The sequence below is a fragment of the Monocercomonoides exilis genome (genome assembly GCF_001643675.1).
Source record: "Monocercomonoides exilis strain PA203 chromosome Unknown scaffold1-2713096, whole genome shotgun sequence".
In the NCBI taxonomy this organism is placed as follows: domain Eukaryota; phylum Preaxostyla; order Oxymonadida; family Polymastigidae; genus Monocercomonoides; species Monocercomonoides exilis.
The window spans coordinates 104264-119225 of NW_027150546.1; the positions used below are offsets into that span (position 1 = coordinate 104264).

Here is a 14962-nt window from a genome sequence, read left to right on the forward strand (position 1 = left end):
GTGGAGCTTATAAAAAAATGACGATCAACCAAATGATCTGGTTTGATCAATGAAACATAAAGAGAGGAGAATAAATAATGAGGAATTTAGGAGAAGAACTGAATTTGATTATGTAACATAGTTTTTGAAGATAAATAGTGACTGAAAATAATCTTTGCGCAAATGCAAGCAAAGTTCGTCCGAAAGGAAGGATTTGAATAAGTGGAAGATGTGAAATGAACGATTGTTGAACAGATGTCATCAAGCTCTGCTCTACAGAATTGGAAGTTGCATTGCACAAAGCTGACGAAAAAATCAACTAAGATGGTCGAAATCCGAGGAGACGTTAGCACGTAAAAGTGCTGATTCAAATAACGGTTTAATATGATGAGTTCCTTTGGTGTGAATACTGCATTTGATATGCAATCTGAATGATAGAGAAAAGACATAATAAGTTGGAGATAAATAACAATAAAACAATATGATAAAAAAATGAAAGAGAGAAAATGAAAGAAGGACAAATCACAATGAATTAGTTCTCCACAAATTAGTATCAAGTGAAAATCTTTTAAAAAAAATAAATCTATGAATCAAATTATTTTATGAAAAATCAATCAACGAGTATATTAATCAACATACTCAATGCACAGAATCTTCGAAGTGCAGCAAATGCACATATCGAATCCACTTCGCACTGTTTCTTTGAAATTAATGATATGAGGCTATCTAATGTGTATGTGAAAAACAACTCTTCTTCATGCGTTGCAAACAACAGATAATATGCATCTGGTGCAATTCGCTCAATAGTCAGTAAATCTTTTTTGGAAAGTTCGCAAAATAAACTATGCTCACCATCTAATTTATCCTGATCCAGGCCAATAAGCGCTACCACCCTCAAAATATGCCTCAGATCCGTCAATGTCTTGTTCTTCTTTTGAACCTTGATATTCTCTTTGAACGATGCTTCTGCCATTTTGAGGTTTTCATGATGGCTGGATTGCTCTTTCTCTCCAAATGCATTTAGCATTTCACTCAACAACCCTTTGCTCAACAGAAGTCTCACCGCACTTTGATCAATCGGGAAGTTCAACACTTTATGGGGCAAAAGCAAACTCAAAGCTGGAACTGCATAACAGGATATTTGCCCAGAAAAGCTCGTCTCTGCTTCAGCAATCAATCGAATAAGATGTTCCTTAACTTCCTTCAAATTGTCCACAAGCTTCTTGAATGATGGATTCTTCAAAAGCAAATGTAAAACAGACTCCGAAAAGCCCTTTGCGCTGTTTTCTGCGATTCTCTTGAGAAGAGTCATTACAACTGAAATGATCAGACTTTGGAGAGAAGGCTGCTTCCCGTACACCGCAATTACCGTGGAGAGCATCCTCCGTTGAATTGATAAATCACTGATGTCTGCTGTCTCAATTAGTCGCTCCAGAAGTTTGATTGCAATGAGCATCACACCTGCACCAAGAAATGCCACTGAATCAGCAAGAAGCGCTGTTGCAGCCAGCCGCTTTGAACGGTTCAACTTCTGCTGCGTCCACTCCCAAAACAGCGTGCTCATCAGGCGATCGAACAGCCCCAAGTCAGATGCAGAAAGATGTCCACCGCACGATGGATTTTTTGATGCAGCTTTTGAAACCCAGCTTGAAAATAGTTTCAACACATCACATTTTCGAAGTTCTTCATAATATTCTTTTCTATTCTTTTCAACTCCAAGAAAAGCATCGATGAGAGAAAAAGAAAAACGAATATGGTTGAAACATTTTTGCTTCGTTTGAGCAGCCATTTGACTAATCTCAAAGATTTCTGAATTTTTCCTTGCTGATGAATCACTGCCATGACCCCTCAAATCTTCTTTGAAAGACCCGCTTTTACGTTTCATGCCAACAAGCTGATTCTTCTTGTTTGCCTTTGTTTTCGCTTCCTCCAGCCTTTTATCTGCATTTGAAGACTCTTCAAAGTTCTTTTTCAAGAGTCTGATTTCCTCTGTCATGCTTGTCAGCTGTATTTCTTCGGTACCATTTACGAGCAGAGCTCGCAGAAGCTTCAAGAGATTGTTATTCAGATGCTTCGAGTGAATTATGTTCGAATGAATTGAGGTATTTTCAACCTTTTCTTTGAATTTATCACAAAATTTTTTGTCTTCTGATTGAGTTGTTAGAGCATCTGCTATTTCCAAACATTCTTTTCGAAGGTATCGAAGAATTACTTGTCCTAAATGGAACTCTTTTGCGACCTTTTGAACTTCACAGGAGAGACTGCACAGTGGAATAAGCAACCGACAGGACTGACAAGTTTGCTCAATCAAATCTTCAGTCAAACTTAATTTGGTGTGCAAAACAGAATTGGAAAAAGGACCTATCGAAGAAGAAAGTGAAGGAGAAGATAACGTAGAAAAGGAAGACAAAGAGGGTGCACAAGATGTTGATAGGCTTTCTGATGAGCATTCAACAGCTAGTTGATGTTGAAGAAGTGAGAAAGGAGATGAAGATGATGCCTGTGGAAGTGAGTCAGCGTTTTCATTTGAACAATTTTCATATTCAGAATGGAAAAAACATTCTCGCTCACAATCCTTCTGCTGAAGAATCCCAATCACCTCTTCAATGGAATGCATCAAAGATATGTGAATTTGACTTTTTTCTAGAATGTGGATAAGATGGTGCAGTTGAGAAGGATACTCAGGAAAATCACTGCTGAAAGTGATGCTGATTGGAGGAGGCGAAGATGGCGGAGAAGGAGGAGGTGATGACGTTGATAAGGAAGAAGAAGAGGAATGAGAATCATCGACAACCAAATAAAGCACTGGAACACAAGATGAGCAACTGTTTTCCAAAGATGAATGCGATGATGTTGAAGAAGGAGCACCAGAAGAAGTAGAAGAAGAAGAAGAAGAAGAGGCAGATGCAGAAGCAAAAGAGGAAGAGGAAGAGGAGGAAGAGGTAGAAGAAGATTGCAATGAACGAGATGCTGATTGTTGCATCTTCTGCTCTTTCAGATACGTTTCATATGCCTTCTTTAAAAGCTTCTCGATGAGATTGAGAAGTGACAAGAAAATCTTTTCAGAGTTGATGTTTTGTTCCACTAGAACAGCAAACTGGCCCGAGTCCAAAACACATTCAAGCACAGCCTGAGGCGCTTTTTCGAGAAGGAGCTGAATAAGGTGATGGATTAAGAGGATGTGGTGTTCGTTTTCATCAGAAACTCGAAGAAAGCTGAAGAGACACAGACAAACTTTATTAAATAGAGGTATCTCGCTCAAAAATTCATAACTTTTCTCAAAAATGCAAAGAAAGCTCTCAAACACAGACATTATAGATGGACTTTGAATAAAATTTGATGAATTCGAAATCTGAAACGTTTCATTTGACTTGCATTCCAATGCAACTTTGACATCCGAACAAACAGAAAAAGATGAGGTCAAAGCAACTGAATTGTCGCTCTCATTTTCCCTCTCGCAATCGTTTGCCAAAACAGATGCAAATGAATCAGGAGTCGCTTGAAGAGAAAGAGCAGGAGCTTCATTTTCTCTTTCTCTTTCGTATTCATTTTGTGCAAGTGACTGAACAAGCAACGCAACACCATCAGCAACATCGCCAATCATCCTTTCTTTGATGAACACACGGTGTAGATACAATGCTTCACTCAATTCAGCTATCTTTTCTTCTTCCTCTTCTTTCTGACTGTTTGTCTTGTACTCAGCTTCCTCAAACAGCTTTCCCATTTCAGAATTCAAATCATCCTCATCAGCTTCTTCTTCCTCATCTCTCTTCTCTTCGAAATCATATTCATCATCACCATCATCGTCTTCGTCATCTTCTCTGCCTTTTTCTTCAATATCATCATCCCTTCGGAGAAATATAGACTTTTCTTCTGACTCTATTCGTCCAAACAACTGAGACAAAACAAAAAGAGAGCACCATGCCACTTTAGCAGAGCCGATCAAGATGCCCTTCACCAATAGGCGCAGCTGCGGAGTTCCAATTGTCATCTTTTCAGAATAAGTCGCTTTTGTATTTGATTTTTCTTTTGCTTTGATTTTTGTTTTTCCATTTAAAAATTTTTCTTCATTTAATTCAGATTCAAAACTTGAGCTTTTGCTATATTCGCTTATTTTCGGTTCATTTTCTTCATCAAAATCATCATTATCTTCATCTTCTTCATAGTCAAAATCGTCGTCGTCATCTTCTCCTTCGAAATCATTCGTTATGCTTCCATGATTTCTTTTACTAACAAAAATATCTTGGTTTTCTTTCATCGTGTTTCTATGAATCATAAACCCTTTTACTGCCAAACAAAATAACTCTTCTCTCAAACACGCTATTTCTTCTTGTTTGCTGCATAATTTCACTTTTTTTTATTCCTTTTCACTCGAACATTTCAAAGCTTGTTGAACAATACCTTCCTCAAAGATCAACTCTCGATAAACTCCTTCCTTTCTGGTACAGAAATAAGTCCACAGACGAAAGCATTCAACGCTCAAATCAATGTCATTCAAATTTTCATTCATAATACGGTGTGATAAAGATAAAATCTCTCTTGAAATTTCAACAGAAAGAACATTCGAAAATTGCTCGAGAATTTTACAAGAAACTTCAATGGCTATCTTTAAAGTCGCATTGTTTCCTGATAATCTTTGAAAAGTTTTGAAAGGAGCATAGAAAATTAAACTCAGACCTGAGCAATTGAATCATATTTGATATAATTATTTTCGCATAACTTTCCCTCGAATTCTGAAATATAATATTTTGAACTGCTCAAATGAAATTAATTACAATTAACCTTATGCTGAACAAACTTATTTTTTGGTGAATGTGTGCCGAATAATGAAAGCATTTTTCGGTTCTTAATGACTGAATAGTCTTTAAATTTAAGAGCATTTGCTTTATTGAATGAACGCAAGTTGATTTTTCTGTGAAACTGAGTAAGATGTTGAAACACATCGTTGAAATCTCATTATTTTCTTCAAATCTCACAGCAGTTTTTGTTATTGCAAAAAAACTATTCTCTGGAATATCGTTTGCAAATTGAATAATATCACTTCGTTAGCAAAAAAGGTTTGAATAAATCGATACAAGAAAGGGAATATACTATATCTTATTCAATAAGTCCTTGACATCCACAACAGATTCATTATTCTCATCAATTATTCAATTCATTCACTAATTCACAAAATGTCACATTATAATGCTCAAACAATTAAACTCCTAAGAAATTCATTTATTCCTTCTTGATTCATTTTTCACTTAATTTATTATTCTTCCTGCAATTCATATAAAATCAAAGCAAGATCATTGTGCCCACTTTTTTCATTTTCTATTAATTACTCTATTTTTAAAATGATTATCCACAAAACACATTTAACAATAAAACATATAACGTCAACTCCTCTCTTTGTTATTGTTTTTTAAATTGCATTTTTTTCTTTTTGAAAAAAGAAAAGAAAAAGAAAAAGAAAAAGAGAAAAAGAAAAAAAGAAAGGAAAGAATTACAACCAGCGAAAAATGCAATGAAGATTTCTTAGAAAAAAAACAGGATTGATCAGAATTATTTGAAAAGAAAACAAACAATTCAGAAATAAAAACTAATTTTTTTTTATTTTCGGAAAAGAATTTGGACAAAAGAGTTGAATGAACAAAATAACATCAAAAATTTAACACTTTTCTCAACAGTTTCTTTAATATGATTTCAGCATGTTGAAAATCCTGATAACTACTCATTAAAATGAAAGCATAAAGAAGCAACGAAAAGTAAATACAGATGCATTCATTTGCAGAAAACCGGGAGGGAGGGAGGAGAGAGAGAGAGAGAGAGAGAGAGAGAGAGAGAGAGAGAGAGAAATAGAAATATTTGTATTAAAACAATTCCTCACTTTTCAAATGACAAAATCATATCAAAATCTTTTTTTCAAGGAGTAAATTGCAAATTATATTCATTTGTTAAAAAAATTATTAATGAAGCAGTACCAGTTGTTTTTAAAAATGAAATTCAATCAAAATAAAAAAAGGAAAAATAACATTCATTTTTATAAAACAGTACTCCTTCTAATTCAAAATTTTCCAACACAAGTATAAAGATTTATCTTAACGATATTAAAAAATTAATTATTTTTTCTTAAATGCTTTTTCATAAACACCTTTCACTTTTCATTATTTAATGAAAGTTTTGTGGCAAAAAGGAAAATACATACTGTTGTCCCACAAAATGGCAAAATTTTTGTCCATTGTTCAATCTTTTTTTTCTCAAAGCATACAAGATGATCCAACAAGTGTGGCAAGAAAAGTTGCAGAAGAATCTATAAAAGCTACGTTCAATGATGTTTATGAATCCGTGAATGTCGCTTTTTCTGTTCTGAAAACATTGAATCATATAAATGAATCTTCACCAATTCCCCTTTCTTTAATTTCTCCACTTTGGATTGACGTTTCATTACATCTCATAAGGGATTTGTTTGGGCGTGAAGAGTTTACAAATTCTTTGCAAACAAATAATGAAATTGTCAAAACTATCGAGCATTGCTTTTTTACGGTTTGCACCCAAATATTTAGTGTAATTAATTCTTTTCCTAACTACAGTGCAATTTTATCACGTTCAGAGCTCTTGAAGTGTACTGCAATTTCGAATTTGAGAAACAAAAGATTTCTTCAACTTCATCTGCTGATAATTTAAGTGATAACCCATACAACCAATTTCTTTCGAGCACTTACCAAATATCTTTTTTTCTTATTGAGATTGTTCGTCAACTTCCGTTTTCATACTTCACCGACACAAATCAACTGCTCACTTTTTCAAGTGCCAATACAATTCTTCGATTTTTTGATAAATCTGCCCCTAACCAGAGTGCTACTCTGCAAATACATTTCATTATTTTTTGTCTTCGGTTCCTGATTTTGTATCAGAATTCTGAAAGCCGTCTGTCCGCTTTTCGCATTTCACCACCAAATTTTATACAACTTATAAAAAGCATAAAACCGTTAAAGTCTCAGGTAGCTGGAATGGTTGCAGAAGCAATCAAAAACAACGAATTCCACGAAGACTCCGTCTGCTCTCTTCTGAAGCACTGCCTGTGCTGGGTGCAGTCGTTGACCAGCAGCAGTGCCTCTGCTTCTCCCCCACCCGAAATCTCATTAAAGTTGCAAAGACACAACTCAATCGCCTCCTCACAGCCTGCTCTGTATCTTTTTGAGTGTGTCCGGCCAGACTCCCTTTCGGGCGTGTGGAAAGGGATGAAGGACATCATCGACAGCTGCGCGGCCGCTCTGCAGAATTCCCCCGCTCATCTGCGCTGGGCCGGAGAAACGGAGAATTATTCGGCTGCTTCATGTGTTGTGGGCATTGTGGCTGAGCTGATTGAACACACGTCGCGTTGCTTTGCTGAGTTCTGGCACGCTTACTTGGCAAGCGAATTATCATCAACATCTTCCTCTTCCTCTTCTTCTCTTTCTTCTTCTCCTCCTCCCTCTTCTCCACCTTCCTCCTCCTCCTCTTCTTCTTCTTCCTCTGCTGCCCTGACAAAACTGTCCAAATTTGTTCGTTTTCTGTTCGTGATGAGCTGCAGCGCTGTCTCTTCTCTGTTTTCTGTGCCCTTTCTGTTCCATTCGCTGCTGCCTGTGCTGATGCGGCTGGTTGCTGTGATGATTGGAGCATTCGTGTCTGACGCACATTCGGCTGAGAGAGGAGAGGAAGAAGAGAAAGAGAAGGAGAAGGAGAAAGAGAGAGAGAGAGAAAGAGAGAGAGGAAAAGAGAGAGGGAAATCAATGTTTGCTTCACAAATGCAGGCTTATTCACAAAATTCTTCTTCTTCTTCTTCGCCTTCGCCTTCGCCTTCGCCTTCGATATCTTCATCAACAAAGCTGCTTGAAGATACAATGAAGAATGTGATTGACTCATTCAAAAAGACGATTCTGCCTCTTCTTCACAACAATCCTTCTTCTTCTTCTTCCTCTTCCTCTTCATCATCATCTTCTTCTTCTTCAACTGAACAGAACTCATCAAACAACACATTCAATGACACTTCATTTACTTGTCCTATTTTATGCACAACATTATTTCAATCATCTTTCTGTGCTTCTTCTTCTTCTTCTTCCTCTTCCTCATCTTCTCCTTCTTTCTCTCTTTCTCCTCTTCCTCTCAGCTCCACTTTCCACCTCTCTCCTTCTCGCTCTTATTCAGATGCTCTGCTCTTCTTCTTCTTCAATGAAATATTCACCATTTTGTGTTGTCATCCTGCAAATGACACGAAAAATGAAAGAAAGGAAAGGAAAAACAAAGAAGAAGAAGAAGAAGAAGAAAATGATGATGATGAAGAGAAATTTACAGAAGATAAAGAAAATAAAGATAAAAAAGAAGAATATGTAAATTCTTCTGTTCTATCTATTTTAATGAAAAGAGAATGCATTCACTATCCAGTTATGTTTATGAGGAGGTTTGAGGAAGAGGCGTTGAAGGGATATTTGAAAGGGAAAAGAAGAAATGGAAGAGAAGAAGAAGAAGCTGATGATGATTTTTATTTATCCAATGAATTTTGGAGTGGATTGCATATACCTCAACATAATCATCTATCAAAAACATTTTCTTCTTCTACTTCCTCCTCCTCCTCTTCTTCTTCTTCCTCTTCTTCTCCTCTCCCTCACATTCTATTTCATATGCCCCATCTTTCTTCTCTCCTCTCCCTCACTCCTTGTTCCTATCTGTCTGGCCTCTTCTTCTTCTGCTGCATCTCTTTCTGCTATGACATTCCCTCTAATCCAACTCCTTTCGTTTCTCTAACTCCTTCTCTTACTCCTCCAATCATTGAATATAAACAATATAAATCACAAAATTCAGTTATTTCTTCTTCTTCTTCTTCTTCTTCTTCTCTTTCTTCTTCTTCTTCTCCCTCTTCTTCTCCCTCTTCTTCTCCCTCTTCTCCCTTCCTCTTCCATTCATTGGATGATTTCTGTTCTCTTCGAACTGTTCTGTCTTCTGCTCTCATCGCCTTCTCTTCTCTTTCTCCTCTTTTCTTCTCAACCACCCCTTCCTTCAGCATCTTCACCACTCTCAGCAGTTTATTCTCTTCTCCTCCTCCTCCTCCTCCTCCTCCTCCTCCTTCTTCTTCTTCTTCTTCTCTTTCTTCCTCTTCTTCTTCCTCTTCTCCTCCTTCGTTCCTCTTCCTCTTCCTCTCCTCTTCTGTCCTCTATCTTTCTGCTCATCCTGGCAATGATGCTGAAGAATGGCTCTTTTCTATTCTGATTGATCCTTCATTGGCTGCCTCTTACTCTGCCATTGCAATTGAGAGAATGGCTGAAAGAATAAGATGTGATACAAACATTGATACTTCTACTTCTTCTTCTTCTCATTCTTCTTCTTCTAGTTCTTCTTCTTCATTAACACTTTCTTCTTCCTCCTCCTCCTCTTCATCTTCTTCCATTCCATCTTCCCTCCCCCACCCCCTCTTACCTCCTCTCGTCCTCCACCCCCCTCCTCTCCTCCGCACTCTCATTTCTCTTCTCTTCGCTTCTCTCCTTCACATCACACCACAGCGATTGATGACACCTTCCCCTCCTCTCGTCTCTTACTCTCCTCTCCTTCATCTCCTTCTCTTTGTGCTTTCCCTGCTGTTGGGCGTGACTATCAGTGATAATGACAATTCAATGGGGAATTCTTCGTCTTCATCTTCTTCTTCCTCTTCCTCCTCTTCTTCTTCTTTGAATGCTGATGATGGCAGAGGAAGAGGAGATGGAAGAAGACTGAGCGATCAAAGACTCCACAGATTGCATTCACCTTCTCCTTCCTCTTCTCCTTCTCCTTCTCCTTCCTCTTCTCCCTCTTTATCATCATCATCATCATCTTCTTCTTCTTCTTCTTCTTCTTACAATGCTCACACTTATTCTCTATTTACAAGATATGTGGATGTCTTCAAGATATCTCCTCTCTTCCACAATCTTCAACCATTCAGATTTTATTCTTCTTCTTCTTCTTCTTCTTCTTCAGAAGCATATGATGTTACTTCTCTTGTCTTCTCTATGCAACACTTGCACACTTCAATCAATTCTTCTTCCTCTTCCATCTCTTCTCCATCTTCGTCTTCTTCCACATCATCATCATCATCTCCTTCTTCTTCCTCTTCTTCCATTTCTTTCGATTCCTCTTCTCTTTCTCTTCATCTCCACCATCTCTTCAACTCTCTCTTGTTCATCCTCCAATCAACTGCTCATCTGCTTCCCCCAGAAGTCTTCCCTTTCCTCTCCAATTTCGTATTCACTTCACACTCTTTCCTTGTTATTCCTCCTGATTCTGTTCCTTCTTCTTCTTCTTCCTCTTCCTTTTCTTCTTCCTCTTCTTCTTCTTATCCTTCTTATCCTTCTCCTTCTTCCCTTGCCTTGCTCTCTTCTTTCTCCTCCTCTTTCCTCTTCTCCTCTTCTCCTGCCTCTCGTCTTCTTCAGCTTTTGCCTCTATCCAAATGGCCAGCAATGGAAAAAGCACAATTGTCTAATAGCTCAACCTCTCCTTCTCGTGCTATTGTGGAATGGCTGAGTGTGAATCCTTCTTCTTCTTCTTCTTCTTCCTCTTCCTCTTCCTCCTCTTCTTCTGCAGGGTCACAAATGAGTAATACAAAGGAAGAGAACGAAGAAGAACAAAGACATTGGAGAAGAAGAGCTTTTCTTCCTCCTTTCTCCACTTCTTCATCTTTCTCGCCTCCTTCTTCTTCTTCTTCCTCCTCCTCCTCCTCTTCTTCTCAACAGCCTCAGCTGCTGCAGCCTTCTTCTCTTCCTCAGATTCCACTTGAGCAGCTCATATCAACAGCAGTGGTTGTTGTAAAGGCATATTCTGAAGTGTCTAATGAAGAGGCAGGTGTGTGGCTGAGAGAGTGGGGGAAGATTGGAATGAAGGAGAAGAAGAGGAAGGGAGAAGGAGGAGAAGGAGGGGAAGAGGAAGAGGAAGAAGATGATGATAGTGAAGATGATTTGGATGAAGAATCAGATACAGATGAATATTTTAGCAGCGAAAGAAAAAGCAAAAGCAGAAGAACAAGTAAAAATACAGACAATACAATGGAGAATAAACATGGATCGATAAAATCATCACAAAACCCACAAATATCTCAAACATCTTCCAATTCATCTTTCTCTTCTTCTCCTCCTCCTTCTCCTTCTTCAATTTCTTCAACAGCCTCATCTGACAAGCTGTGTGAAACTGGCGTTCCTCTCATTCTCTCCTGTCTGTTCTGTCTGGATTCTTTGCTCTCCTTTGGGAAGAAAGAGGGGACTAAAAGAATGGTGAAGGAGAAGACAGCATATGAGCTGTTGAGTGTGGTGCAGAAGCTGATCAGCAGAGGATGGAGACATCCATTTGCAGAGGGGGCAGTGAAGGCGACGAGGAGAAAGATGAAAGTGGAGATGATGATGAGGAAGAAGAAGAAGGAGAAGGAGAGAAAGAGGAGAATGGAGGAGGAGAGGGAGAAGGAGATGAGAATGGAGATGGAAGAAGAACAAGGAGAAGGAGAAGAAAGCGGAAAAAAGAAAGAAGAGAAAGAAGCGAAAGATGAATGTTACAAGTTGAGCAGAAAAGATTGGCTGAAGTTAGTTGTTTTTGAGTTGCATCGGAGAATTCTGAAGATCAGTGTGGATGTTATTGGAGAATGGGGAAGCTCATTCTTTCCTTCTTCTTCTCCCTCCTCTTCTTCATCCTCTTCTTCCTCTCCTCCTTCTGCAAATGCTGTGATTGCCCCCATCTTCCAGTCATCCTCAGCAAGTGTTGACAGCGATCAGCTCATTGTGGATGTGCTGAATGCAATGCCTTCTTTGCTTGCTCCTCCTCAAAAACCAATTTTCACTTCAAAAAAGTCAAACTTCTCGTTTGATGGTGAAGGGAAAGATGGAGAGCTGTTCTTGATTCGAAGAACTTCTTCTTCTTCTTCCTTTTCTTCTTCCTCTTCTTCTTCTTTATTCTTTTCTGAACCTCTTCTTTCTCCTGTTCCTGTTCTTCTTCTCCTCAAAAAGCTATCAACATGCTTGCCTCATCCAAACAATGGGTCGTCATTTGCTGTTGCCTTTTCCACAACACTTGCTTTGTGTATTCAGGTAGTGGAGAAGACATCTTGTAATAATAATAATGCAATAGAAATGGATGCTTATTCTTCTCCTTTGATGTCATCTTCTGTTTCTATTCCAAAAAGCAAAGAATATGGCTATGCGTTGTGTGTCAATGTTCTTCTATACATCTTGAGACATTCATGCATTACCTCAAATATTCTGTTACATGCAATTGCAAGCTCTTATTCTTCTTCCTCTTCCTCTTCCACCTCTCCTTCCTCAACCACTTCACCTCCTTCTCAAATACCATCTGTCATCTTCATTGTGAAGAGGATGCTCCAAGACAAACAATATTTCCTGTCTGAAGCAGCCAAGCGAGGCATGGGCTGGATGAAGAAAGCGGAGAAATACGAAAAGAACGAGAAAGCGCAGAAGAGGAAGGAGAATGGAGAGAATGAAAACGGCACACAAAACTTGCTTGGTGAAAAGAACGATGAAGCGAGTGGAAGGAGAAAGATGCGCAAGAGCCAGCAAATAATCTCTGATGACAAAGATGAAGAGGGAGGAATAGGGGAAAATGGAGGAGAAAGGAAGAAAAAGGGTAATGATGCTGATGCTGCTGATGTGGATGGTGAAGACTCAAAGACAAGTCAATCAGGATTGCTGGAGAGCGAGCCATCTTCTTTTGCTTCGAGCAGAGGAGTGAGTGAATCACAAAGGAATGACGATGAGAAAGACGAAGAAGTTGTCAGCTTCTTCAATGAGATTAGCAGAAGGCAGCGTAACAACAAGCAGAGTAACAGCAACTTCTCTTCTTTGGAAGCCAAACGGAAGCGGGTGCTGTTCAATGCTGACCACATGTGCAAAGACGTTGAGTGGAAGTGGCTGAGGCCGATGGAACTGAAAGGGGAGTTAGGAAAGGGAGCATTATCTTCTCCATCACAATCACAGTCACAATCACCTTCTTCTATTTCTTCTTCTTCTTCTTCACTTCAACCAGAAGACTCTTCCAATTCCACATCCGCTGACACTTCATCCCACGAGCAGGCCATCCACGACGAGTTCGCGTTCTCTTCTCCTCTTCTCTCCTCTTCTCTTTCCGACTTCCCTTCCTCGCTTGATGCTGGCTCTCCCTTTAAGCTCCCAACAGACAGCAATTCGAAGTACGTTTCGCAGCTGGATGAGCTGAAACACTTCATTTCATCACTTCGTATGAGAGAAATCGACAGCGACGCCTCAGCTGAGGAGAGGCAGGTTGTGCTGCAGATCAAAGAGAAGCTGAGGGAGATCAACGAATTGATATTGCAGATGTAGTTGTTGGGTCTTTCAATTATTCACAACTCTATTTATTTTTTACTGTTTTTGTTTGGCATTTCTTTATTTTTTTCATCATAAACTCAATGAAACTTGCGTTCTCTGATAATTCACGCAAATACATTTCATCATTTTCTCTTTTTATTTATTCCAATAAAAAAAGAAACAGCAATTTCTATTCCTTTTTTGAATTTTTACTTTGAGCTTGAACTATCATTATGTTTGAAGTGGAAGATATTTCCTTTGATTTTAAAAAAAATAGAATAGACAAAAACAAAAAATAAGCATATTTTTGAAATCTCTAAATTGTTACTTTGTGCCAATAATCTTAATCATTACTCTTTTTCTTCTTTTCCCATCAAATTCACCTTTATCATGAAAATTATTTTTGAATATCATAGAAATTTACATGAATATAAAACCAAAATTAGTTTATACAAACCGTAGAAAATTTGTTCCCATGGGCCAAAATCAAGTCTTCCATTTGTTACAGCAACAACTGTTTCTCTTCCGAATAGTTGACGTCTGATGTGTGCAGAACCATTTTCTTCTCCAGAATCATTGTGCTTGTATTGAGAGGGATCCCATGGGACAATTCTCTCCAAAAATTGAGCAAAATCTTGATGAAGTCCTCTTTCATCATCGTTAATAAAAACTCTTTATTATATGAAATAATTCAATCATTTTTGCATGTATTTTATTGAAAAAAGTGAAATTTTCTTCGCATACGATGCAGTTATATGCATTGCGTTAACCAGGCACAGTCCTTCTCTAATTCCACTTTCCCTTAAAGCGGCTTCAACTTGCGGAGTTATGTTGATGAATTCTGAAAAGCTCAAAGTGAAATTTTTTATCATTTATTTTTTTGCAAACCTTGACGATGAGAAGTCGCAAATGTTAGCTCTTTTTTGTATGACTTAAAAATTAATATTTGTTTTGTTTCAAACGCAAAATATCAAAAAAATTGCACACAGTCATCACTGGGGTTGGTTCTGCCATTTGATCTGTTGCCAATATATTTAACTTTGAGCATAAAATTTCTTAATCAATGTTTTTTAATTCTTCAAAAGAGAAAAAGTCAAAATACCTTAAACTTTTTGGAACCGTTTTTTCAGGAGCGTTATTTACTGCTGGACTTTGGCTATTTATTGACGGTTTGAATATTTTAACGATTTTGATAAAGAAACTTGTCTTTTTCATGTTTTCTATTTTTTGCAGGAGCTTATGCAAAAATTGGACACAAAATGCAAGCTCCTGGATATGTTGCATTCATATTTACCGCATTGGCTGGAATATTGTGTGCCAAAGATTAAAAATTATAGTTAATTCTTAATTCTATCTCTGATGCATTTATTTTAGATTGAATTTCTTAAATTGGGTTTGAACAGCATTTAAAATAATATTTCTAATTATTTATCGTTTTCTTTCACTTTGTTCATTGAAAGTCAACTGTTGCTGGAACAAATGATGATTCTCCATTACAAAAGGGGATTGCTCGAATTCTCTTTTTCACAACGATAGTTGTTATGATTGGGTATGCACGTTTTTTATTGTTGCATTATGTTAATTTTTTTGTTAACAAGTGGTTTTGCTGGATCATTTTGCGTTATGTATTATGAATACATTGTGCCTTCATATGAGAATCGTCCAGGAGT

At 37.8% G+C, this 14962-nt stretch overlaps 4 protein-coding genes across 4 annotated transcripts; 2 read left to right on the plus strand and 2 right to left on the minus strand.

Annotated features, from left to right (window-relative positions):
• Positions 1–86: 86 nt before the first annotated feature.
• Positions 87–4579, minus strand: MONOS_9284 (uncharacterized protein; the record flags this gene model as incomplete). The annotated part of the gene is made up of 3 exons (XM_067879768.1): positions 3386–4579; positions 619–3133; positions 87–406 (listed from the first exon to the last, which is right to left on the minus strand). Exons 1-3 carry the CDS (start codon positions 4253–4255, stop codon positions 87–89), a joined length of 3705 nt encoding a protein of 1234 aa, XP_067736100.1. The 5' UTR covers positions 4256–4579.
• Positions 4580–6858: 2279 nt separating this feature from the next.
• Positions 6859–13479, plus strand: MONOS_9285 (uncharacterized protein). Its single transcript, XM_067879769.1, has one exon. It carries the CDS (start codon positions 6975–6977, stop codon positions 13305–13307), a length of 6333 nt encoding a protein of 2110 aa, XP_067736101.1. The 5' UTR covers positions 6859–6974; the 3' UTR covers positions 13308–13479.
• MONOS_9286 (putative secondary thiamine-phosphate synthase enzyme) lies at positions 13480–14320 on the minus strand. Its single transcript, XM_067879770.1, has 5 exons — positions 14280–14320; positions 14181–14223; positions 14037–14133; positions 13750–13964; positions 13480–13675 (listed from the first exon to the last, which is right to left on the minus strand). Exons 1-5 carry the CDS (start codon positions 14304–14306, stop codon positions 13617–13619), a joined length of 441 nt encoding a protein of 146 aa, XP_067736102.1. The 5' UTR covers positions 14307–14320; the 3' UTR covers positions 13480–13616.
• A 35-nt stretch (positions 14321–14355) lies between these two features.
• Positions 14356–14620, plus strand: MONOS_9287 (uncharacterized protein; the record flags this gene model as incomplete). The annotated part of the gene is made up of 2 exons (XM_067879771.1): positions 14356–14461; positions 14526–14620. 2 exons carry the CDS (start codon positions 14356–14358, stop codon positions 14618–14620), a joined length of 201 nt encoding a protein of 66 aa, XP_067736103.1.
• Positions 14621–14962: the final 342 nt, after the last annotated feature.

Coding starts and splice junctions, on each gene's coding strand:
- MONOS_9285 (XM_067879769.1), top strand. CDS start 6,975: ATGGTTGCAGAAGCAATCAAAAACAACGAATTCCACGAAGACTCCGTC.
- MONOS_9286 (XM_067879770.1), bottom strand. CDS start 14,306: ATGGCAGAACCAACCCCAGTGATGACT. Junction 14,134..14,180: donor TGCGACTTCTCATCGTCAAG/GTTTGCAAAAAA, acceptor TGAGCTTTTCAG/AATTCATCAACATAACTCCG. Junction 13,676..13,749: donor ATGGGAACAAATTTTCTACG/GTTTGTATAAAC, acceptor TTCATGATAAAG/GTGAATTTGATGGGAAAAGA.